Here is a 24,416-nt window from a genome sequence, read left to right as displayed (position 1 = left end):
CCGTTTTCTTCGCCATGCGCAGTGCCGAAAACGTGAATATTTCTGTGCTTTTGACCATCGCCGGTTGCCGTTGAGAGTGGCAGCCGTTCGAGTGTTGCCTCGTCAGCTGGGAACTGCATCGTCGGCACGTTCTCACGACCGACTGAGGCAGGGGCGCAGCATGTCTCCGATAACAGTGCTGGCGTCCGGTAATGGCGGCGCTTCGGGGTCGTCTGCCAGTGCCGTCTTACGAGGCGGTGTATCGGAGTGTGGGCCGAAACCGATCTCAGCTGTCATTCGTTCCAAACGAGCGCGCAGGTTTGCTTCCATGGTTGGCAGAGCGATGAAAACACTACGGCGTTCGAGGTGCACACCCAACATTACCAAACCGACGCGCAGTTTTCAAGCACGCGCGATACACAGTGCGATCGGCTCCGCTCGACGAGAACGACGCAAGCCGACCAGAAGTGGCGGCACAGACCGCGTGGTTGCGCCCAGACGTCAGAGAGAAAAAAATGAAGAAAAAAATTCCGCCGGCGCTCTTGGGCGGAGCCTCCCTCCCTCCTTCGACACGCTGCCTAGCTTTCCGCGCGCTCGCGGCGTTGAGTTGAGGGAGAAAGCTGCGGAACGTGATCTCTATAATTTGGCAACACCACTTAGACTTGACGGATTCGAAAAATTTTTGCGGCATATGACTGTGAAGAGTCATACGTCAATAATGAGACTATTCCAATATAACTAAGAAAGGTGTTGCAGGGCCCCTTTAACTTGTGGCTGTTTTTTTTAAAATTCCCCTCGCAAACAAATGAAAGGGGGGACATTGTTGATAATAGAGCATTGTTGTTAGATGCCAAGGAAGCCGGCAGGTCAAAAACTAGTTTGAGCGCCACAGGAGACCATACCAACAGGAACCCAGGCAGAGCTTTGTAAGAAACCTTGTTCAGCACACTATTTGACAGGGCTAGTGCTGCAGCCTATTTATTCCTCCTCCCTAGCATACTCACAGATAACAAACATAGCATATGTATGCTTTCTATAAATATAAATCAAAGCCCAACTGTCGTGAATCTCCGGGTGTTTAATGGTACTGAGTTATCGTCGGAAACAATAGTACCTTACACACTTAGTGATAGCGATGACCAATGTCTAAAGAAAAGACATTACTCGTTTGGATAATTGTATTTAGCAGTACATGCAGTCCTCACACTAGGCCCTATTTGCCAGAACTCAAAAAATCCCACACACCAGTCAGGTGAACGAAGCTTTCATAGTTCAGAGAAAAATAAGCAAACCATTCTGCCGTAGCCATTGATGTTAATGTGGTTACGTCAGTGTATAAGAGCTGAAAAATTTTGTGCAAAATGGCAGCAAAATATGCATGGCTGACCCCTTTCCGAGCCATGGTGTCAGCAAAATAAGTTAGTGGCAAGCAAAGGCTCCAGCAGGACATTTTAAAAAAAATTTAGAGGCAAATACCTGTCACGAAACGCCTTGACTGAAAGTGACATGCCCCTGTTTTTGCGCCTGAATGCTGTACGGCATTTTGAGTCCATATTCTGCTTGATTCGATGCCAGTCATAGTCATTGATGGTGAAGTGGTGTACAAGATGACCTGCAAGAGCCATTAGACAATTACACTCGAAAGGCATTTACAGATCAAGAGAAAGAAAGTTTTCACCCAAAAGTGAATACAGAGGGTCTCTTGAAAATGTCATAAGACAATGCGCAACTGCTAAACAATACATTTTCCCTCTGACTGACCTACAGATACTGGATGCCAAGTGTGTGTTGGCAAATCCATCTAGAAGAGCGCACATACAAATGTGTCAGCGAAGTACTAAACATCACTGTCCTCTTCCTCTTTTCTCCTTAAAGCAAATCAGAACCCTTATTTGTAATGTCAATACTCCACACTATAACTTTTTCATCTTCAAGAAAAAGCTTTACCTAGGAGCTAATTCCAATTTATCTATTTAAATATATGTGAAATGCAGAAATGCTTTAATTAAACAACCGCTGATCCTGCTTGAAACTTTTGTCACTGAAGAGAGAGAGCTGAATTTTACTGACTGTAGGAAGCAGAGCTTCAATTTAAGCCTTAACAAATTATTTTTTACAAGAACTGTGGAAAATCTGCTAGTTTTATTGCCGAGTTACGGAGTTGTGAATTTCATGCTTCAGTTTTTCCATAGTGCTTTTCCCTGGTCGATCTTAAGCAGAATATTTTGTTCCACAGTGACAAATCTGTATTTCACTAGTCAACTTGGAGTAGGTTCACGCTTTCTGTTGTTCACCTCAGAACAACGAACTCTGCGTCGGATTGCTTTCACTCATTCGATGCCAAGGTCCCATCGTTTTTTCATGCAGAAATAGGACGGGAAGCACACATCACTTCAGTCTTCGTGTAAAATCGGTAGCGAACACTGTGCCCCAGTCTGATGACAACATTTATTGCCATAGAATCATTCAGTCGGGGTTGGGCACCATCTTGGGAACTGGTCTGTACCCCTCATGGTGCATTTTGACTCTCTGCTAGCAGATTCGGACTGACGCACTTTCAGTGCTTTCTCCAGGATTTTGGCCACCCCTCTTCAAATCAACCAGTGAAAAATGTTATCAAATATTGCTCTTTTCAACAATTAAAAAACAACTGATTGCCTAAGTACATACATACTATATTTAGACAAGCAAGTAGACCCAACATTTTTTATGTGGAAAAACATCATCAAAGTCAGTGCAGTGGGAGCCAAAGAAAAACATTTTTCAGTTGCCATGCATTTAGGTAGGAGCTCTAGAGGTAAAGCTTTCCATTCACATTTTTTTTTAAAGCCTGAAAAGGAGAAATTAAAGTGACCAACAACCATCAAGGCTGTACCATGCAATTGAGATGGAAAATTAAAATAGCAAAATTTATAGTGATAGAACTGAGGATGCTTCTCGTGGTTCAAAGGGACACTAAAGAGAATAATGATTTTTCATATACTAGTAAAGTACTCTTTCACAATCCCAAAATCACCGCGCTTGTTGCGATAAGACGCTTGGTAAGCGAAAAAACGCGCAAAAGGACAGCATGGGTGATGACGGCACGTTGAAATTCCCGCACCAAACCCCATGACGTCATGGATTTTGACGGTGTCTACAAAGCTTTACGTAGTTCTTAATCAGTAAAAATGAAGTACATTGTCCTCTGAGGGGGCCATAGACTTAACATAAGTTATTTCGATGAGCCAATGTCGCCAAAATACGAAAAATACAATTTGAAGTCCGTGACGTCACGCGCGGAGATTTCAGTGTGAAATCTGAAAATGAAACTTTGACCTTGATTTTCTCCTCTATTAACAAGTCTATAATAATGGTGAAATTAACAACATTTGAGTTCTCAGAGCACAATTTATCAATCTAAACTGATTCATTGTTTCACTTTAGTGTCCCTTTGACCCTTTCAGTCCCAGTGATTCCAACTGGAATCATACATTTTGTAGATCAGTCAGCAAGCACCTGGTATAAAGCTAAAGCTTTGTTCTTCCTCAAGAGCTCATATTTAGCATCTGCTCTACATATGGTGCCAACGTGGTACACACAACAAAGCGAGGTCACGTGTGAACGATGAAACTACAGAAGCGGTCGCGCTGTTCGTGCGTTTCGCTGAGGCAGCTTCTTTTTTCACCGTGCAGAAGTAGGCCATTTATCTGAGTGCTATGTCGAAAATTTGAATTTTGGCTGTTGGGTATTATGCTATCCCACCAAAATAATTTTTGAAGTAAGAAATTAAGAAAAGTGATTGAAACATTACGAAATAATAATTAATTCACAAATTAATTCAGTTGCTAATCACTCTTGATAGAAAAGCGCGAGCACAGATTTTTTCATCTTTTGGACTACCATAATCATGCGCATCTGAAATTGTAAAAACCAGTTGCTTACACCGAAAAACAATAAATCGGGACTGAAAGGGTTAAGAAAGAACCACAACTTTAAATTGGCTTAGGAAGTAGGGTTGCCACCCCCCCCCCCCCAAAAAAAACCGTCTCTTCGACGGGGAAGGGCTAACGGGAGATTAAATTAATGTTGAACAATAGATGCTGTGCCAAGTCTTCAGCATGCAGCGCCATTTAATGTAACATTGCTTTCCTTGAGCCAAATAAACCTCATGTACAAATGAAAACAGCACACTGGGCTAACCAACTAGTCTAATTGCTGGCATAAAAATACCCTTGACTGAAATGGCGCTTTGCTTATTGCTCAGAATGTGCTGTACTGAAAAGGAACCGCAATACTTCATCCATAAAACGCTCTTCTTTGCGTCTGAATCCAACAGGACAGTGGCATTATAGACACAAACGAACATTAAAATCTATACGGTCCATGTGCCACAAAAATGGCAGATATTCATGTAAACATGCACGCACAATAATATGCTCTATTCCAATGATCGCTGCACTTGAAGAGATCTTAAAAAGTGGTTGACTAATAGTGTAACAGTTCTGGTGATTGACGATAAATATTTACCGCCGTAGCCGTTTTAACTGACGCTTATAAAGCACCCCAGAAAATAAATATTTGCAATATTATGACAAAAAAGGGGGGGGGGGGGGCAATGGGGGCTGGTGCAGACCAGCAACAGGCCCGTTATCTAAAAAACTGGCCGGGCCGGTCTAAAACCACACAGGTAGCAACCCTGTTAGGAAGATATGAAAAAATTGCATGTTTTGTGCCACTTAGTGGTAAAACCATGACTGTAGACATACATGCTCATCATGCAGCCACAAATTACTGCATTTGAGTCAGCTGTTATTAAGTGCATCATATGTGTTTGAAGGCACACTGTAGTGAAATACTTAAGCTGAGGTGAGACTTTGAAAATTAGTTTCAAAATTTGGCTGTATCGTAGTGGTAATAAAAGCTATGGCAATAAAATTTGCAAGTAACTTTAAATATAGGTGCAAGTTTCATTAGAGCTCAAAATTAGTTTAAAATTGTCTATCAAGTTGTTTCATTTTTTTTTAAATTTATCTACATATGTGCTCTTTCATTAAGATCCATTATCCACAGAGCACTGCAATCTTGTACAAAGGTAGCAAGCAATGCTCCACAAAAGTGGAACTAAAATTGTGAGCGTACAATAAAAACTAGATTTGTTACGTTTTTTTAGGTTTGTCATATGAAAATTGCCACTTATGAACGTTTTTTTAATACTAAAAAAATAAAAAAAATGCACCTAGGCTACTACTGATTGCAGTTGCTGTTATGTAAATGCCACAATACATGTGAGAATTTTTGTTTGCTTACGCCCCATAGTTCACGAGAAAAAAATACACAAACCTAAAAAATTGCCATTTTAAAAAAAACATAGAGACCACGTAAAGATACACCCACATTTCTTGCCAACGTGTCGAATAAAAAGGACCAAAACTTATTTTTGAAACTGTGAGCACCCAAGTGTGACAAAATTTTCTGAAAGATAAAGTTCTATGGGTCATTCCACGCCAACTGTCCCACTCGGGGCGCTCGACAAAAATAAATTTCTCTGAAAAAACCTGACAAAATTACACACACATAGACATTAGTTGTACAGTATTTTCCCAAAATATTTTGAGCGACAAAAATTTTTCGGGCACGTGAGCGCCACTTGAACTTCTCGATATGGTGGAAAACCAGGTACGAAAGAAAAATTCGCTATAAATGGACCGTTAAACGCATTCATTCGAAACTTGCTTTTTTGTGTTTTTAAAGCATCGCGCTTTCATTATAGGACCGTTGCTTAGAGTAGCTTTATATTTTTCCCTCCTTGGCGCGTTGGTAAAATTGAGTAAATTGCTGCGTTTTCGAGAATTTTTTTACGAAAGACGATTGTAGACCAAATACATCAATTATTTTTATAGAACTCTCCATAAAACGTACTATCTCTTAAAGGGTGGATCTTTGGCCTTGTTGGTGCGACATATGCATAACGTTAAGCGCAATACTGAATCGACGAGGACGGGACAGGGAGTGACACACACACAAGCGCTAACTTTCAACAATGGTTTATTGTGAGCCGGATCACTGCATAAATACATGAAAATTGCGGACATCAGGCATGCGCAAATGTGAAGGATCTAGAAATGACAATTCTTTTCTGGACAATGATAATGAAGGTGCGCTGACACAATCTTGGCCTAACTCGTGTATGGTGGCTGATTCAACTATCAACCGCGTGGTCTCATCTTTGTGCGTGCGTACGACAGAGCACTCATGAAAAGCAGGCGAACACCCACACGTGCTGCAATGCGCGGTTAACAAACCATCGCCACCCTTCTTTACATTGTTTTTGTGTTCTCTAAGCCTGTCGTTAAGGCAGCGCCCTGTCTGCCCCACGTAGAATTTCCCACACGAAAGGGGGAGCTTGTACACGACCCCTTCTTTGCATTCCACGTGGCGAATTCTGTGATTTTTTCATCAAGAGGTTCAAGAGAGGTTCATCAAGAGGTTCATCAAGAGGTTCATTTTTTCAAGAGGTTCGCTGTCATGCCATACCTTCACAAGATTTCCCACAACTTAAAAAAAGTGGGCGCTCGAGCAAACATTGGCGTCGCTTTTACGGCTCCAAACAAGCTGGGAAAGCTGTGCAGGCTCAGCAACCCAACTGCTCACAAAGCGCGCGGCTGCGTAAAAAATCACAGAATTCGCCACGTGGAATGCAAAGAAGGGGTCGTGTACAAGCTCCCCCTTTCGTGTGGGAAATTCTACGTGGGGCAGACAGGGCGCTGCCTTAACGACAGGCTTAGAGAACACAAAAACAATGTAAAGAAGGGTGGCGATGGTTTGTTAACCGCGCATTGCAGCACGTGTGGGTGTTCGCCTGCTTTTCATGAGTGCTCTGTCGTACGCACGCACAAAGATGAGACCACGCGGTTGATAGTTGAATCAGCCACCATACACGAGTTAGGCCAAGATTGTGTCAGCGCACCTTCATTATCATTGTCCAGAAAAGAATTGTCATTTCTAGATCCTTCACATTTGCGCATGCCTGATGTCCGCAATTTTCATGTATTTATGCAGTGATCCGGCTCACAATAAACCATTGTTGAAAGTTAGCGCTTGTGTGTGTGTCACTCCCTGTCCCGTCCTCGTCGATTCAGTATTGCGCTTAACGTTATGCATATCTCTTAAAGTTTTTTTTTTGCCTGTGTGCGGCGCACAGATTGTAAAATAAAATCCTGAACTTGAAAAAAACGCTACATTGGCCTGTGTTCAGACGTCTGTAGCACCCTAAGGTGGTCCAAGAAAAAATAAGCAGAAAAGCGCATACGATTGAGAATCGTAGCACCTTCGTCCACAAAAAGTTTAATCGAAGTAGTTTTTGTTTTAGTCAAGAAAAAATTTTTGGAAGTTTAGTCCCACGATTGCATTATTTTGCTATGGGGGCAATGCAAGCCGACTGAATTTACTGCATAAAAAAGAGGTAGTGTATTCGTAGCGCATGGTGTTCAGTTCCTTTTGTTAGTACTTTATAATGTATATTACATATCAATCAGTTTAAATCAGTTTAAATCAGTTTAGCTTGATAAATTGTTATTATAAAGCTCTACTGCTGTTAATAATGTGATCAAAGGCTCATTGTGTGATTAGAAAATGAAAGTCAAAGTTTTTCAATTTTGCGCCAACACCCCAATGCTAGTAAACTGGCGTAACATCATAGATTTTAAAGCACTTTTTCACATTTTAGTCATGCTGGCTCAATAAACGTTCCCAAAGCTTGCCTAGTAAAGTGTCTGGCTTCCTTAGAACAAAGTGTAATCCACTCTTTGAGTGACAAATAATTGCATAGCCACTAGCCTCTAGCAAATGGTGCCAAAATCTGTGCTGCTGCCTATCTGTGTGCGTGTTTTTTGCCTTTCATGGCTTACCAAGCATCTTCCCATGGCAGGGATGACTTACTAAAACAAGCAAAATAATTTTTCTCTTCAGCGTCCCTTTAAAATTACAGTCTTTATATTACATAGGCATTTTGTCTTTGTTCTTTGCATATTACTATCTAAAAAATGTTTGCGCTAACAAGCAGCCCTGCCTACACAGCAATGACTAACAGCAGAACCGTGACGAGCAGTGGTAGACTTAGCATGTTCAGTGTAGCATGAAACAACGAAGACAAGAGGCAAAACAGAAGGACGAGTGCTAGTCCGTGCCCGCTGCACTAAACATGCTACCTTACCAGTGGCCCCAATTTCGATCCTGTTGGTACCCTTCATTACATGGTGGTGCACATAAGTGTTTTTGTATGCATGTGAATACCAAGCATGTGCTGAGATTTCTGTGGGCTCCTTGTAAGGTACAAAATGCTATAACCTAATTTTGCCATCACTGGCTGCCAATGCAACATGAATAGCAAAAGGGGCAGGCACACCCTACCACTTCACACTTATGTCAGCTTAAAATCGCTATCGTGTTGTTATCACTCTTTCCAGCATATGACTTCACAAACGCAATCGCGGCTGCAGGTAGCAAAATTCTGATGGGAAAGAATTCCATGATGTTTTCAACACTACCATTAAAGGATTTGCCCCTCTAACTGGTAATCCTTACATTGCACTAGAAAAACAGGTACTACCAAAATTATTTACTGGCCCCTTAACAAGGTCACTGTACCTACACATCAGCATATAAACTAAGCATTTATACCTACAGAAACAAGTTCCCATTCAGCGCACTTTATAATACCTGATTCTAATCTCCATTATTATCAAACAGCAGCCACTAGCCATCTGTAGTACACAACATGTACATAAATTCTATCAGGATGAGTCAAGATAGCAGGCACCTACATTTTATTGCAAAGATGCGAAGTGGGTCCAGCTGTCGTTTTCCATGACGCCCAGTGCCAGAAATGTTTGAGCTGGCCTGAACCTCCCGATCAAAAAGAAAGTCAAGTAGTGTTAATGCCATCTTTTCCGGGGTGGTGCATGTCCGGTTGAGGACCTCCAAATCCCTGCACATAAGAAATTTCCGCTAGAAATAACAGCAACTTGAGGATGGTTAAGTGAGACCACAATGCACACACTCCTCCTGAAAAAAAGGAGGGTACACTTTGTGTGCTGATACGGATGCAAGTAATGTACACTTCTTCAATGTTACTGACGTTAATATCTAAAGGCGCCTCGCCTACAGCAATACTGTTTGTTTTTTAAGCTATACTCGGTTACAAGTCAAGAGCAGTGCAGCTTTTCACCGTCAAAGGACCCCCCTCCAGCCAATGGCATCGCCGTGTCATCGTGACGTCGAAGTAGACCACCTTCGTGCTGAGAAAAAGCACGTTCTTCCGCGTTTACGAACCTTAACCAAAATGACCACCCCCGTTGTTCGCGACAATCTGCCAGTGTCGTCAGTGAGATCACACTCTCGCAAGCTGACTTTAGTGCCATTTATCGTATGCCAATTTGAATTCCACGGAAAGCCTTGTTTGTGTGTTGTGTGCAGCGTTTGGCAACGATGCTTGTTGTGTTGTTTCATTGGCTACGTAAGCGCTCAGCGCTGCCTGGAAACAGCCGCCAATATTTGCGTTGTTGATTGGCGCTTCAATACCCTGGGTGATACAAAGCGGTCATCATAATTTTCTGCGGGTGTTTTGTCATGAGTGTGATGTGTTGCGTGTTCTGCCGTTTTGCCCCTCCTGCGTCTGTGGTGTACATTGCTTCACACGCCTGCTGTCACACCAGTGACTGCGACAGGTGGCCATAACTGCTTGGCAGAAAATACCCGGCCGGCAATGCGCAAAACCAGAATCAAGCAGTTGAGGGAAAGCCTGGAAGAGCAGAAATTCACTGTCAGCAATAAAGCTGCAATTCACTACTACAGCTGGACAATAAACTCTTTAATGTGTTCTATTCTGACGGGGAAATAAAAAAATTGAACTAAAATTTTATCTTCGCTCAAAATGAAGGCTTCCAGAGGAACTGCTTTATGGCACAGATGCATTCATAGAAGTTTGGGTCCAAGCGCTGCCTGTAGGCACAAAGCGGTCGGCTGCGATGTCATGTTGATGCGGCGACATCACTGGCTAAAGGGGGGTCCTTTGAAGGCGAAAAGCCGCATTGCCCTTGACTTGTACCTAAGTATAGACAGTGACACTCTGTCTAGCTTAACAAACAAAGAATATAGTTGGGAGAAACCAGACACAAGAACTTCAACACAAACACCCTTCTTTTCCATAATTCTGTTACTAGCCCTGACTAATGTCAAAGAGCTCAGGCTGCATCTGTAATACTGCTTCAAAAAAAAAAAAAAAAGAGGAAGCCATTTTCTTTGAGTCTACAACACAAATATATAGACAAATTTACAGATTTACACAAATTTATAGTGCTACTGAATGGCATAGCCATCTTTGAACAAACAGCTGCACAGACATTGAGTGCCTTCTGGCTTCTTTCTTCTAATAACAGATGACGCACTGCAGAGATGCAGAGGAGTACTGTGTGTGTGGGTGAATTATCATTAGAGGATGAATTATTTGTCACCAGCAGTGCAATCAGGTCAACCAAAAGTGCAAATGGAATGTTAGGGTTGGTGGCAATTTATGCATGGCATTAATGTCTTTACTTGGCTGGGGTATGCAGCTAATGTCGAACACAGATATATTGAACCCACATATACCGAATTTTCCGCTATATCGAACTCGTAAATTATCCCCTTGAAAATCATCTGTAAACGTAGAGAAATTCGCACGTTTATATCGAACGGTATTTTTACCCGCCATCGGATATATCGAACGCCACGCTTTGGTACTCGCTGCGCCCCATGACCTCCGCGGCACCGCGCCTCCGCCGACACCCGATACGCTCGAAAAACGTGAGGGTGAGAGGGCTCAGACTGTACTCCTGTTGGGCGCATTCTCCAACTTGCAGAATGGCTTTTTTTTAAAATTTTTTTCTCCCTCTCTCTTTCTCATGCTTTCTCCGCGTTACCGTCGGCTCGGAGAGCAGGAACGAAGTAGCCGGCGGCCTCCACCTTTCACCTTTTCTTTTTTTTTTTTTTAGGGCAGGAACAAAGGAGCCGGCGGCTTCCTTCTTTTCTTTCTTTTTTTGTTGCTGTTTTGTGAGTTTTGATCAGCCAACCACAGCCCGCGCCTTACGTATTTGCTCAGCCAACCACAGCTCGCGCCTTTCGTACATCACTGCTGCCCTCGCAGGTAGCCCGAGTAGCTATCGCCGCCATCGCGACTGATCGCGAGCGCTTTGTTGGCGGAGTCCACTTCCGTGAGTTGTCGCATACCACCGCATTCCTCTTTTGCGTGCGTGCTGTGCGTGCTGGGCAAAGGCGCAGTGGACTGCTTGAATTTTCAACTTCTCGTGTAGCAATGGCTAGCGTCAAGAAGCGCAAGAACCTTGACATTGCGACGAAGTTGAAAGCCATACAGCGTGTTGTGGCAGGCGAAAAAAGTTCGGCGGTGGCGGACGACATCGGGATACCACGGAGCACGCTGAGCACCTTGTTGAAGAACAAGGCAGATATCAAGGCAAAGGCGGCAGAACAGCGAACGTCAGGAGCCTGTCGTGTGCGCACTCCTGCCCACGGGAAAGTGGAACAGGCACTCTATGCCTGGTTCTTAGAAGTGCGCGCGAAGAACATTCCTGTGGATGGCCCAATGCTGATGGCTAAGGCCAAATGGTTTGCTGCTGCACTTGGTGAAGAGAATTTTGCCAACAACACCGGGTGACTTCACCGATTTAAGCAAGGCTACAACATCGTCAGCAAAACCATTTCTGGCGAAAGCGAAGCCGTAAGCAGCCAGGACATCCAGCAGTGGATGACAAAGGAGTGGCCGAAAATCTCCGCGAAGTTTTCACCTGCGGAAATCTTCAATGCCGACGAGACCGGTCTATTTTGACAAATGCTGCCAAGCAAGACTCTCGACGTCCGGGGTAACACGTGTCACAGTGGCAAAATGAGTAAAGTCCGCGTAAGCGTTCTGTTGGCAGCCAACATGGATGGGTCTCGAAAGCTCCAGCCCTTTGTGATTAGGAAAGCAAGGGCACCGCGCTGTTTCAAGAACTCTAAGCAGCTCCCCGTTCACTACGCATGGAACAAGAAGGCGTGGATGACACGTCAGCTGTTCACAGAATGGCTGCAAGTGTGGGACGTCGAGCTGGGCAAGTCGGGGCGTCACGCTTGCCTTCTTATGGACAACTGCTACCACCTGTGACCTCAAAAACATCGAGCTGAAGTTTCTGCCGGCCAACACGACAGCGAAGCTGCAACCGCTCGACCAGGGCATCATCAAGTCCTTCAAGGTGGGCTACAGGAGGCGACTCCTTGACAGGCTGTTGGTCAACCTCCGCATGGGCACCGAGCTGAGGGTTGACCTGCTTGGTGCCATTCAAATGATGACGGGCGCCTGGCGAGACGTGAAGACAGACACTGTGGCCAACTACTTCCAGAAGGCAGGCTTCGTGACGGCAGAACTTGCGGAAACCGATGAAGACTGCGACAACGAGCGCATAGACAACGCGTTTCGTGAGTTGTCGTCCCTCTTCCCGGCTGCCGTACCCCCCGAAGTGTCTGCGGACGATTTCGTGGAAGTGGAATGCAGTGTTCAGGCTGTTGCGAGCCTCGCTGACGAGGACATTGTAGCTGCGATCGCAGGAACCCAGGATGCCCAGGCCAACAGCTCAAGTGGCGACGAAGATCGTCCGGACAAGGCGGCGGCTACACGCGTGTCTCCGCCGCTGAAGTAGCGGCAGCGTTCGGCTTGATTCGCCGTTGTTGCAGCGACATGGAGGGAACCGAGCTGTCGCACCTGGGCAGCCTCGATAAGATCGAGGCCAGCGTCTTCAACTTCATTTCGAAGACAAAGAAGCAGGCCAAGAAAAGCGATATTTTTTCACGCAAATAAAACATTCTATTGCATCGTGTGTGCGGAATTAGTTGTCATTCTTGAATGCGCCGATTGTAGGCGATCGTCCGCCACTGGTAAGGTCTCGGAACCTGTATTTTTTTATATGGAATTTTTCATATAGTATCGAACTAATTCGCGATCCCCTTCGAGTTCAATATATCCGTGTTAGACTTTAATGCAACTGTTGGGGCCCTAGACAACACCACAGTTTACAAATGCAGCCAAGCCACGCTCTCCCATCTTTCGGCATAACTGAAGTGCTAGCACGTTGTGTTTCGGAAAGAAAATGGTGTGAGGGTGTGCTAGCAGGCGGCCGCACTTTGATGAAGGTAGAAATAAAGATCAGTTGTTTTTTCCTTGGGCTGCATGCCTCGCTTCTGTTTGTCTTCTTGAACAGCGCTCATCTCCTTCAGACTACAATCATGTGTTAGTCTTACAAATTATAGTGTTGGGTATTCCACCACCCCTTGGTCACGAAAATGTGGTGGCGCTGTCGTCAGGAGCTTAGTTTTGTGCAGTAGGCATCCGTCGTCGTGCCTACCGCAGTTGCCGCTGTGTTTTCGCTCGCTCGTGCGCTGTTTGTTATCATACAAAGAAGAAAAAAACAGTGTACCGACGAGCTGCATCGCGGTTAATTGTGCAGAAAGGCACAAGAAAGATGTAATAAGTATTTGTTAGTTTTCTATTTACGAAGACCGTCGCAAGAAATTGGTTGCAGCTGTAAAACGCGAGAACTCATCTCTGACACTGGCTCATCAGCGGTTCGTTTTACCAAACAAAAACGATTATATTTGTCAAACTTTTGTCATTGTAATGTCCTGCACCTCATTTTCGGCATAAGCCTTGTCTGGAGCTATGTAGCAAGCAGGTTTACCCCAGAGCACCTATACATTAACGCTGTGGATATCATTGTCATATGCAGAAAATTCTTCACGGTTGCCACTGTTGATTTAACTGCAAAGTCGTAGACGCATCAAAATAATTTCGTTGTACTCGCGTGAACTAAAGGTGTGGCTCGGTCATGGAGCAAGTGCTTCTGGGTGATTCCACGAGAGATCGAACATGCCTGTCCGGTCGATATTTTTGTTTTGCCTGGGTTTTTTATGTTATGTGGGCACATTCAAAGTGCACGGAACCGAAAATTTTATTTCCACGAAACGCTCCCAGTGCGGCAAAAAATATTTGAAGGTGGCGGCGCAGGCCTCCTGCTTTTGCTCACTGCAATGTTTTCGGATTTCACCGCCGAATTTAAAGCGAACTATAAATGATGTGTCTAAACATTCTTTTGCTTGTTTTAATAAGCATTACTGTGAATTACATCCATACTTTTTTTATGCCGTCCTCAAAAAGAAGAAAATGTGAAAAAATGGCAAACACGGCTGAAATAAAAAAAGTGTCCTAAGTTTGAGGCGCCTTGGCGCCTTTCCTACTTCAAACAGAAACTTGAAAACATTGTCAAATATAGGCAAGAGTCTTTGCGACATTTATACGAAAGATAATTTTCCTACGGGCAGCGCAAAAAAAGAAAAAAAAAAAATAGGTAAAGAAGCGAGTTTTTTCAAATTAGTTCATTTTCAAAAAATAAAATAAAAAAAAAACTCCGGTCTCAATTTTGACAACAATTTTTTATTGAAGAGCACTTATGTCAATGAACATACAGTATTAATATCATATGTCCTTATTTGCTTTGTTCACGAGATATAACGGGCCAAAATGACCCTTGCTGTATGTGCTCACTTCAGTGCGACTGGTGGTTCTTATCAGCTTGCATTGTGCGTAAATCTAGTTTTAATTATTCTGCTGCAGGAAAACGTAGCTCTGGTGGCTTTTCGTCGAGAAAAATGTGTTCTCAGATTTTATTTGTGTCTAGCGTGTGCGAAAGTGGGCTGCTGCCGCCCTCTAAAGGGCTAACGTGCACACAGTTTGCAGCCTACAACCTCGCCTACAATCATCAGAGGAAAGGTGGGCGCATCTGTTCAAGATATCAATCGCTTCTTCCTGAAGAAATGCTTGGTCTACCTCATCGCGGTTAGATGCAGACATGTTTTCCTTGAGGAGCGTAAAGCAATGCTAGCAGACCTCGCAGGTTTCACGAAGATCGCCTATGGCTATAGCTCCTGGATGTAGGCAACAACAAAAAGAGCAAGGAAAAAATTTGCGCAAGGAAATGTTTTTCTCGGCAATCTTCTTTATGTGAACGTGTAAATAATCGGCACAGAATATTCGGATGTAGCCATGGGCCGTGCGCATCGCGTGTAGTGAACAGCTAGACCTAGAGCAAGTCGAAACGCTTATACTGAACGGCGCCGCACATATTATCTCACATCTGCGCAGCTGTCATGAATGAGTTTCCAGAACTGCTCTCGGTTTCACATTTTATGACCAAGGGTGTCTAAGCGCTTTGGGCTGTAATATCTCATTTGTAGGCCACACTCGTTGTCAAAACTAAGGATAATGTCCGTCTGGCGCTCTCTGCTGTTCTCGACGTGGGAAAGCACTTTAGTAAAGTGCCAACGAAACATCACCAGTTGGGTGGCTTCGGCCACTTATGGCTTAATCATGCCGCACCGCACGTTTTCTGGCTGCTGAAACGCTGACATACCTGCCAAGTTTGGAGAAACGGAATCCGGGAGATCTACTCAACGGAGGGAGGGGGGGGGGTACTGCTGCGATACTGCGGGATTTTGCGGTCGCCGCTGATCTGTACAGAGTCCAAACCGTTAACATCGCTTACACATCGTCTGTTTCACGTGCGAGTAAAAGCGCCTAGCGCTAGGGATGAACGCGGTTGAAGCAGAGATGAAACGACCCGGCCGTCACTGTCGCACGAAGCGCACATGTACAATAGAACACTGTAGGCACATACGATAACATCGCTTCGCGTGCGAGGCCTGTCATCGCTTCCTTACCAGTTATTTCGTCGGGCAAGGGACCATAAGGGGCGCCGTTGAGACGGGGACGGTCGCGAGCGCTGGCGAACGCGTTATCTCGACAGACATCGGTAACGGCTATACCCTTCTACATGCTGGGCTCTCTTAAAGCAGTAGTGACACAAAATTTTGAAGGCGAGATAACTTGTGGGATAGATTTGTGTGTACACAAACGCATCATCAAGAAATATTAACGGCTCATATAACCTATAACACATTTAGGATCAATTTTTAAATTGCGTGTAGCGCATCTGTACGCGAAACGTCCCACCTCGCGTCACGACATCAAACAACAGCCATTTCCGGGAGATTTTCCTATGACCCGTACAACCGGGAGAAACGTTCAAAATCCGGGAGTCTCCCGGGTAATCCGGGAGAATTGGCAGGTATGCGCTGAGGTAAAGGTCGAGATGATACAGGAAGACGTTATCAGCAACGCCAAAAACATGTGATAGCGGGAAGTGAAATAAACGGCTTGGAAATGACTGAGATAACTTTTTACATACGCTGTTCAGGCACAGTGTGTGTCGAATGGGGGAGATGGTTAAGCCGTACAATGCATGTAATGGAAGGGAAGCAAGCAGGCAGTGAGAAAGCAACTGCATAACTGCGCGCCTGCTGATTGTGGCATTTAGTTGCAGATTAAATTGGCCTTCGCTACAGATGCTTTATTCGGTGTGCAAGGAGAGTTTTGACTAAGAGAGCTAAACCATGTGCTCGCGGTGTCTCGCGTGGTTCTGTTTAGCGAATACTGGCGGGGTAAGTTGAGGTTGTAAGCTGCAAACTGCGTACGAGTTAGCCGTTTGGAGAGCGGCAGCAGCCCACTTTCGCACACGCTAGACCAAAATAAAATCTGAGAACCCATTTTTATTGACGAAAAGCCACCACAGCAAGGTTTTGCTGCAGAAGAATAATTAAAACTGAGATTTACGTGCATTGCAAGCTGATAACAACCATTAGTCGCACTGAAGTGAGCACACACAGCAAGGGTAATTTTGGCCAGTTATATCTCGTAAACAAAGCAAATGAGGACATATGATATTAAAACCGTGTGTTGACTGACATAAGCACTCTTTGATAAAAAACTTGTCAAAATTGAGACCGGAGTTTTTTTATTTTATTTTTTGAAAATGAACTTTTCTGAAAAAACTCGCTTCTTTAACTATTTTTTTCTTTTTTTTTGTGCTTCCCGTAGGAAAATGATCTTCCGTATAAATGTTGCAAAGGCTCTTTTCTATATTTGACATCGTTTTCAAGTTTCTGTTTAAAATAGGAAAGGCGCCAAGGCGCCTCAAACTTAGCACTCTGTTTTGATTTCGGCTGTGTTTGCCATTTCTTCATATTTTCTTCCTTTTGAGGACAGCATAAAAAAAGCATGGATGTAATTCACAGTAATGTGTATTAAAACCAGCAAAAGAATGTTTCGACACATCATTTATAGTTCACGTTAAATTCGGCTGTGAAATCCGAAACCATTCCAGTGAGCAAGAACAGGAGGCCCCCGCCGCCACCTTCAAATATTTTGGCGCGCTGGTAGCGTTCCTTGGAAATAAAATTTTCAGTTCCGTGCACTTTGAATGTGCCCACGTAACAAATAAAAAACCCAGGCAAAGCAAAAATATCAACCGGACAGGCATGTTCGATCTCTCGTGGAATCACCCTTCTTCCTGCCTGGGCGCGGTTCATTAACGCAGCAGTGAATGAAAGGACGACTTCGACTATGCTTTTCGAAATTTCATGCGGCTGATGTGACACACCTGGCACATGTGCATTGGACAGGGCTGTTCTAGCAGCGCAGCGCTTTTAAGAGATTTCCATGTCTGTCAGAATCCACAGAAAAATTGCACTCGGGAAATGTGCCAAGTCTGTCTACAGGCTGTACGCATTTCGCGGTCTCGACTTGAGCATACGGAGAGAGCCACAACCTGCGGGTGGTGAATCTGACAGGTACGTAACAGCCTTTTCCACAGCATGCAGTTAATACATTATCGTAACCGTATCGCGGATGAAAGTGTCATCGAGATCGCCCTTCTTATTTACATGAAGAACTTCTCTGGCACATTTGTTATATGTGAGGATTTACCTAACAATTACCGACTCATTCGCAGCTATGTATTTTTACTCTGCGCATTTGCATATTGTACCCAAGAGCCATTTGCTGGGCAAGGTAGGTCGTTCTTGCATTAGTTCACAAATTAAAGCATACACGTGTGACCTAGACTGTCGCAATGTCGATGGCATTTTGCAAATGAGTCACATTCCCACCATTAAGATACTTCATGTTTTGATGAGGCTCTCAGAGTTGCACGTCCAACATAACGCTTATAGTATGTATGTCCATTTCAGAGTCCCTCCTAGAGCCGCTGCAACTACTTCTGTCATGGCTGCCGCTTGTAAACATGCGGGAGGCACCCCGACACGCAGTGCTCAGAGGCAGCTACTGCGCCAGTTGCCACGTGATCATAGAGGGCGGTAGCTGAGCTTTGGGCTGGGCCAGCATGGCGGAGCTTTTGCGTCGCGACATTGCTACAAGTGCCTAAACATATCAATGGTGCCTACCGCTGTTTACTAACATGGAGCAGGCCTATACAGGGTGTTTTAGCTAACTTGAGCCAAGTATACTTTTTAATTTTGCGCACTCTAAAGAAAAGCTGGAAAAAATTAAACAGGGCAGCTATCTTAACATAGATAAAGTAATGTGACACTGCTGAACAAATGTTACAACTTTTCTACTGAATATTTTTCATTAGAGTTACTATTTCAAATGAAAATTAAACAATCTTTGTTAATTACCCAGCTTATCAGATTGGCAGTTATCTTAGCTTGGATGAAATATTCCAACTCAGGACAAGTGATACAACTTTTGCATTGAAGATTTTTCGCTAGAGCTACTACTGTAGAACCCCGCTGATACGTTTTTGAAGGGACCGTAGGAAATAAACGTAAGAGACGGGAAACGTAAGAGACGAAAAACAGGAAAAACGGCAAAATATTTAGTGGTATGAATTTTATTTCAATTCTTACGAGCAGCACGAAAATTGGCGCGCTCAGCCGCGATCTAGTCAACGGATAGAAACGCGGAGCTGGGGACGGCCTCATCCACAGAAATGTAATCAACGTATGTGATTTTTTTAACACCAACAGCTGTAGGCATGAAAGAACTAAGCACACGCAATCACGACCAGCGCCGCGAGTCCGACCGCGAACCGCGCGTACGACCATGCGAGCTCCAACCAGTTCGGAACTCCTCCCATCCTCCGACAAATAACGATGATGATGAGTCTACGCCAACGCGATGGCAGAAGTGAATGCCAATCTCGAAGGCCTTGCTTTCGCAAGCAGTTACGTCATACACGCCATGTTTGTGAAATACAAATCTCAAAGGCAATGCTTTTGTCAATAGTAAATGCCAATCTCGAAGGCCTTGCTTTCGCGAGCAGTTACGTCATAGACGCCATCTTTGCAATTTGAATCTCGAAGGCCATGCTTTTGTTTGCATCAATTGAAAGATTCTGTTGCTTGCGACTCTCATGCGGCTAATATTACGGTCAAACGAGGCCAAGCTGCGTGAAAATGCACCATGGCCGCTCTCTTTGGTAGTCACTCGGTCGGTTCCGAGCGCACTTCGCGACGTATCATACGGGAACGTCCGACAGTTACGACGTAACAGTGGGGTTCCCAATACATTGTATCCTATGGGAGCTATGCCGGGACCGGCGGAAAACGACGTAACAGCCGGGAAAACGCAGCAGTGAGGAACGTAACAGCGGGGTTCTACTGTAATTAACCCTTTCAGACACCACCCATGAAGAACTATCTGTAAATGCGTCAAATCGATACAATATTATTTCAACGTACTTGATATTATATTGCTACAAAAATAATGTCGTAACACATTAATTTACATGTGTTATAGTAATCATTCCTAATTACTTTGTAATTAAATATCTATTTATTCTGAAGCTATTCATGCTCTGCTTTTCCATAAATAGAATGAAATCTCAGGCTAGAAATGCAATGGAAATTCCTTTCCGGTTATGTCCATGCTGAGCAAAGAAAAATTATACTTCTGACATAGGTCGCTGGAAGCGGCACGTCACACGGCTCGTCGAAGATGCTAGTGCCTTCAGCAAAGTGATCATATGCAACAGTACGCTGCAAAATGAAGTTAATTGAAGACATATTTATTATGCAGGAGGTTCAATTAACCCAAAGCTCAATGTATCTTGCTCTTTCTTGGCCCTAGTTGATACAAATAGCAAATACAAGTGGCGTACACAATAGTGTACATAGCGCCTCAAAGGGTGAACTTGAAGGAACAGTGCAAAACAGGGGCGTAGCCAGAAATTTTTTTCGGGGGGGGGGGGGGGGGGGGGGGGGGGTTCAAACTTTATGTATGTTCGTGCGTGCGTTTGTATGTGTGTGTGTATATATACGCAAACAAAACTGAAAATTTGGGGGGGCGGGGGTTGAAACCCCCCAACCCCCCCTTGGCTACGCCCCTGGTGCAAAAAACAAAAGGACAACAGAAGAAGACGCACACAGCACTGTGTGTGCCTTCTTGTCTTGTCCTGTTGTTTTTCGCACTGTTCCTTGAAGTATGCACAACTAACAAGCTCACCTATCTGCACTTTCGGACTACTAATTAAAAAGTTGATTAAGCAATCTTTGTTAATTACCCAGCTCGGTGTATTGGAAAAAATATCCTGACATGCTGCGTATGACTCAGAAAAATAATAGGTCAATTTGACATACGTAGCACATGTGTTTGGTTTTGTAATACTAGGCGCAAGTTAGCTGAAACTCCTCGTATATTTTTCCCATTCGCAGATCCTGCACCTCAAGCACTTCATTCCGATAGTACCCTTGCAGCAACCAGTGGCAGCCTTGCAGCTACGTGTGTAACAAACAATTTAAAAATCAAATAAGACATCAATAGGTCCCTGATGAGTAAAGGAAAGAATGAGCATAAGCTTAACTTACTGAGGTGAGATTGGCACACGAACTCGCATATCTGGATCTGCGGGATTCCCAAGCCAGGAACCATCTGGGTAGTCTTCCACTAGAAAATATTAAGCACAAAAAACTTACAATGAGTTTGCAGCATTCAATTTCAAGTGTCATACATATATGGCAGCACTGAAAGGCATGCCATTATAGCATACAGCTACCACTGGCCAACACTGCAATCTACATCTGCCTCAAAGATGCTGGTAAATGTGTTTGTACAGCAAAAGTGTGCAAGAAGAGCCTTGTATAGAATGCACATGGCAGAATATCTGAGCGCAGCACACATTCTTCCCCTTGAGGCCACATTCAACACAGCAACAAGTTGGCCACAAGCCACACATACAGATGAACCAAGATACAACCAACACTTTAACTGCATAAAATTTGTTTGTTATATGTGCAATTACATTGAACTTGTCCTAAAAGCTAAAAATATAGGACTTAAAGTGCAATGGGATACTTTAAACCCTATAAATGATACACTCCACTTACTGGTAGAAACTTTTCAGTAGTGTCAACCTGACAATGGCACTCTACAAGTTTGTAAAGCTGTTGATATGGTAAATGGTCAAGCCCTTAGCATATACAAAATGCTAGTGTGAAGCTATAAAGAACACAACCAGCAAGGCCTCTAATATGCAGAAGCAATTGTGCCTCTTTTTAGTCGCTTTATAAAAAATCTAAAAAACATCTACATCATGGTTATCCACATCCAACATGGCCTGCACCCCCAGCTATGTCCACAGTGCTGAGCTGATGTCCCAAACTAAGTTTCTGTATGCCTCAAGCAGAAGGAAATGCCAGCTCTCCAAGAACAGCTTAGTCTTGAGGGCTTCCCTAAGTGAGACGACTGCCCTTGGCTTTAGCATGCATTACAATGCCACCGATGTAAATACCAAGACATTGGTATTTACATCGGTGGCACTGTAATGTTAAATACCAATGTTTTGGTATTTACACACCACTTGATGAGGCTCTTTGCAACGTTATGCGGCCTTATGGCAACCGCTTGCTATATATGCAGTCGACATGTTCGCTTACTGAAGCCCTTTCCTTCCTCCTTTAGAATGGTCAAAATCCTTTACTATGTGCTGCACAGCACATGCAACTACCATGGCAGTGCATACCTGACATAAAAAAAAAGGAGATAAAGCTAAAAGTGAAACACTGCAATGACTGGCTACACCAATTTTTTTATGAGGAGTACAGTCAGTTGGGAACCCTTTTACTGCCACTCCCAAGATAACTGGCCAACCCCCATCACACAACCCTAGACATCAGCATTTTCTGTCAACTGCATCAAGGATACGCTGAGTGGCGACTATGCAAGTTGCTAGCACTGCCTAATGCTATAGGGGCATATGCAAAGCTGCCATCTGTGTGTTTATGTATGGGGGTTGCAGTGACCTTGAGGATGAAGGACAGATCTGGGCAGGGTGCTCCCAACAAAGCAGCAGTTCCACATTTCTTTTTTCTTTTCCCCTTACATAGTACTTGTTCAAAGCATAATGCATGCCACTTGAATAATCTTTTCACATCGGCAATGTCAAATCGGCATGATTCTAGCGATGACTTCTTTGGAATTGACCACACGTCACCAAAATAATCAGAACTTAAGAAATTTATTTTTTCTCATAAAAACTCATAAAAATACAACTTGGCCAGACTCACTCAGATTCACGGTCAGTCAAACCCATCTTTCAATAAGATTCATCGTATAATTTCAGCGCGCACGAAAGACAAGGACACAATGAAGAGGACGAACGAGTACAGTAAAAAGGCTGACTACACCCGGATTATCTTGTTGAAATACAGTTTTACTGTATTTCAACAAGCTGATCCGGGTGCGGTGGCAAGTGCTCCACCAATCCATGCATTAGTGATAGTATCATGTAACCCCCCGTTTTTCATGATGAATTGAGTATCTCTGGTCAACAACTTGTCAATGTGTTACACTTGGTACATGTTTTTAATTTCCACATTAAAAAATGATGTGTTCCTTAATTATACACATGTGCAACCACCACCTCCTGTTACAATACAAGCACCAAGACACCTAACAAGTACAGTGACAAACCTTCAGAGCTGCCTCAAAAGTGCTACGGCGATTTGAGCCCTTAAGGACAGTAAAAAGGCACACATTAGTTTTTTTCATATGTAATCTTTCAGATGATTTTACAGACCTAGAAAGTCCGAAAAATTAGATGTTGACACTAACTAATGAATTGAGGCCTCATACCATGGCTATGAGGTAAGCAGCTGCCTAAGCAATAAAGCAAAGATATTATGCCAAAATTCTGTGCATGTAACTTTAATGCACAAGCAAATTACAATGCAAAGCAAGTAGTTTTTGAAGAAAAAGAAAACTCACCAGTTCCACCAGCTGGTGATGGTACACAGACAGGCATACCGGTCCTGAAATAGAAGAAAGATTATTGAACAACACTGCTGGAATTTCTCCAATGGCATATATCACTTTGCACATATTTTAACACTGTGGATGGGCATGGCTTTAGCAGTACTTGCCTGGCCTTCAATATATGCTTCACAATTTTACCAAATCCTGAGAATGCATTTTTCTATCAGTACATATGACACACCAAATAAATTTACATGTTCCTCTTTTCCGCACTGATGTCCTTCTTTAGTCTTTTTCCAGGTTTTTGACAATAGTAAGAACGCCTAACACTGGTGTATAATGCCGTGTGCAGATTCATAGTAAAGCTCATAACCCTTATTAAATGACGACGACACAGGATGAAGGCTGCAGGCTACCACAATACAGTATTGTGTCTTATGACAGGCTTGTGACTGTCAAAGCTGCCTCTCCACTCTCTCTAGACTTTTGAGGCATGATTCACCCTTTCTATATGCAAGCTCCACACACGAGATTTTAAGTTGTCCCTGAAACCAGAAATGTATCCTCCAACCAAAGAAATCGACAAGATTTAATCCCTAAAAATATCTGCCGTAATGGGAATATGAGCAATGGTAATAAATGTGACTGCCAAGACCATTAGGAGGCCTCTTTAGAACTGCATATGGCTAAAACTGAAAACAGATCAGCAGGCTTTTTTAAAGACAACCGCCGTGCACAAATCACCGTAAATGTACAACAAATATCCTCAACAAGTGACAGCAACCAGCCATTCAGCTAAACAAAATACTACTATTCGAATATCACGTCCAAGTCTCTTTTTCCTGCTATTGACCCCTCATAGCGATTATAACAACCAGGAACTTTAATGCCTGAGGTGTAATACCCCGGTCACACTGGCAAGTTTAGTGTCATTTTCAGCGAGTGCACTTACGCCCCCAGAATGGCACTTTGGCAGTGCGCTGCTACACGAGAAAGGGAAGTGCACTTTGGAAATGATTGTAATGGCGATGGGTACTTAAGTAGCACAACAAGTATTTGTTATTTCAGGCACTGTTTCTTAAGTAATACTGTGTTACAGCTATAACCAGCCCTTAAAATAAAATTTACGTACAAACGCGGCGGCTGCAGCCATTGCACGGCGTGCGCTGGGCATGCCCCTGGCGGTCGGGGATGTAAACTGCCCGATAACGAGAATAGCAAAGTAGTTTTTTTGTATTGTAGTATGTTTTATACATAAAAATATTCC

At 43.7% G+C, this 24,416-nt stretch overlaps 1 protein-coding gene across 4 annotated transcripts in view; it reads right to left on the bottom strand.

Annotated features, from left to right (window-relative positions):
• Positions 1-24,416, bottom strand: part of LOC119374398 (protein BANP) — a 33,936-nt gene that overhangs the window by 2,754 nt on the left and 6,766 nt on the right. For all 4 annotated transcript variants that reach the window (XM_037644496.2, XM_037644488.2, XM_037644508.2 and 1 more), the window contains exons 5-8: positions 23,162-23,205; positions 20,764-20,842; positions 8,784-8,947; positions 1,456-1,591 (exon numbers count right to left, since the gene is read on the bottom strand). In XM_037644496.2, coding sequence (XP_037500424.1) covers positions 1,456-1,591; positions 8,784-8,947; positions 20,764-20,842; positions 23,162-23,205 — 423 coding nt within the window. The remainder of the gene's footprint in view (positions 1-1,455; positions 1,592-8,783; positions 8,948-20,763; positions 20,843-23,161; positions 23,206-24,416) is intronic.

Source organism: Rhipicephalus sanguineus, chromosome 1, assembly GCF_013339695.2.
Source record: "Rhipicephalus sanguineus isolate Rsan-2018 chromosome 1, BIME_Rsan_1.4, whole genome shotgun sequence".
Taxonomy (NCBI): Eukaryota; Metazoa; Arthropoda; class Arachnida; order Ixodida; family Ixodidae; genus Rhipicephalus; species Rhipicephalus sanguineus.
The sequence above is the reverse complement of the archived record's forward strand: the minus strand, read 5'-3'. Positions and strand labels throughout refer to the sequence as shown.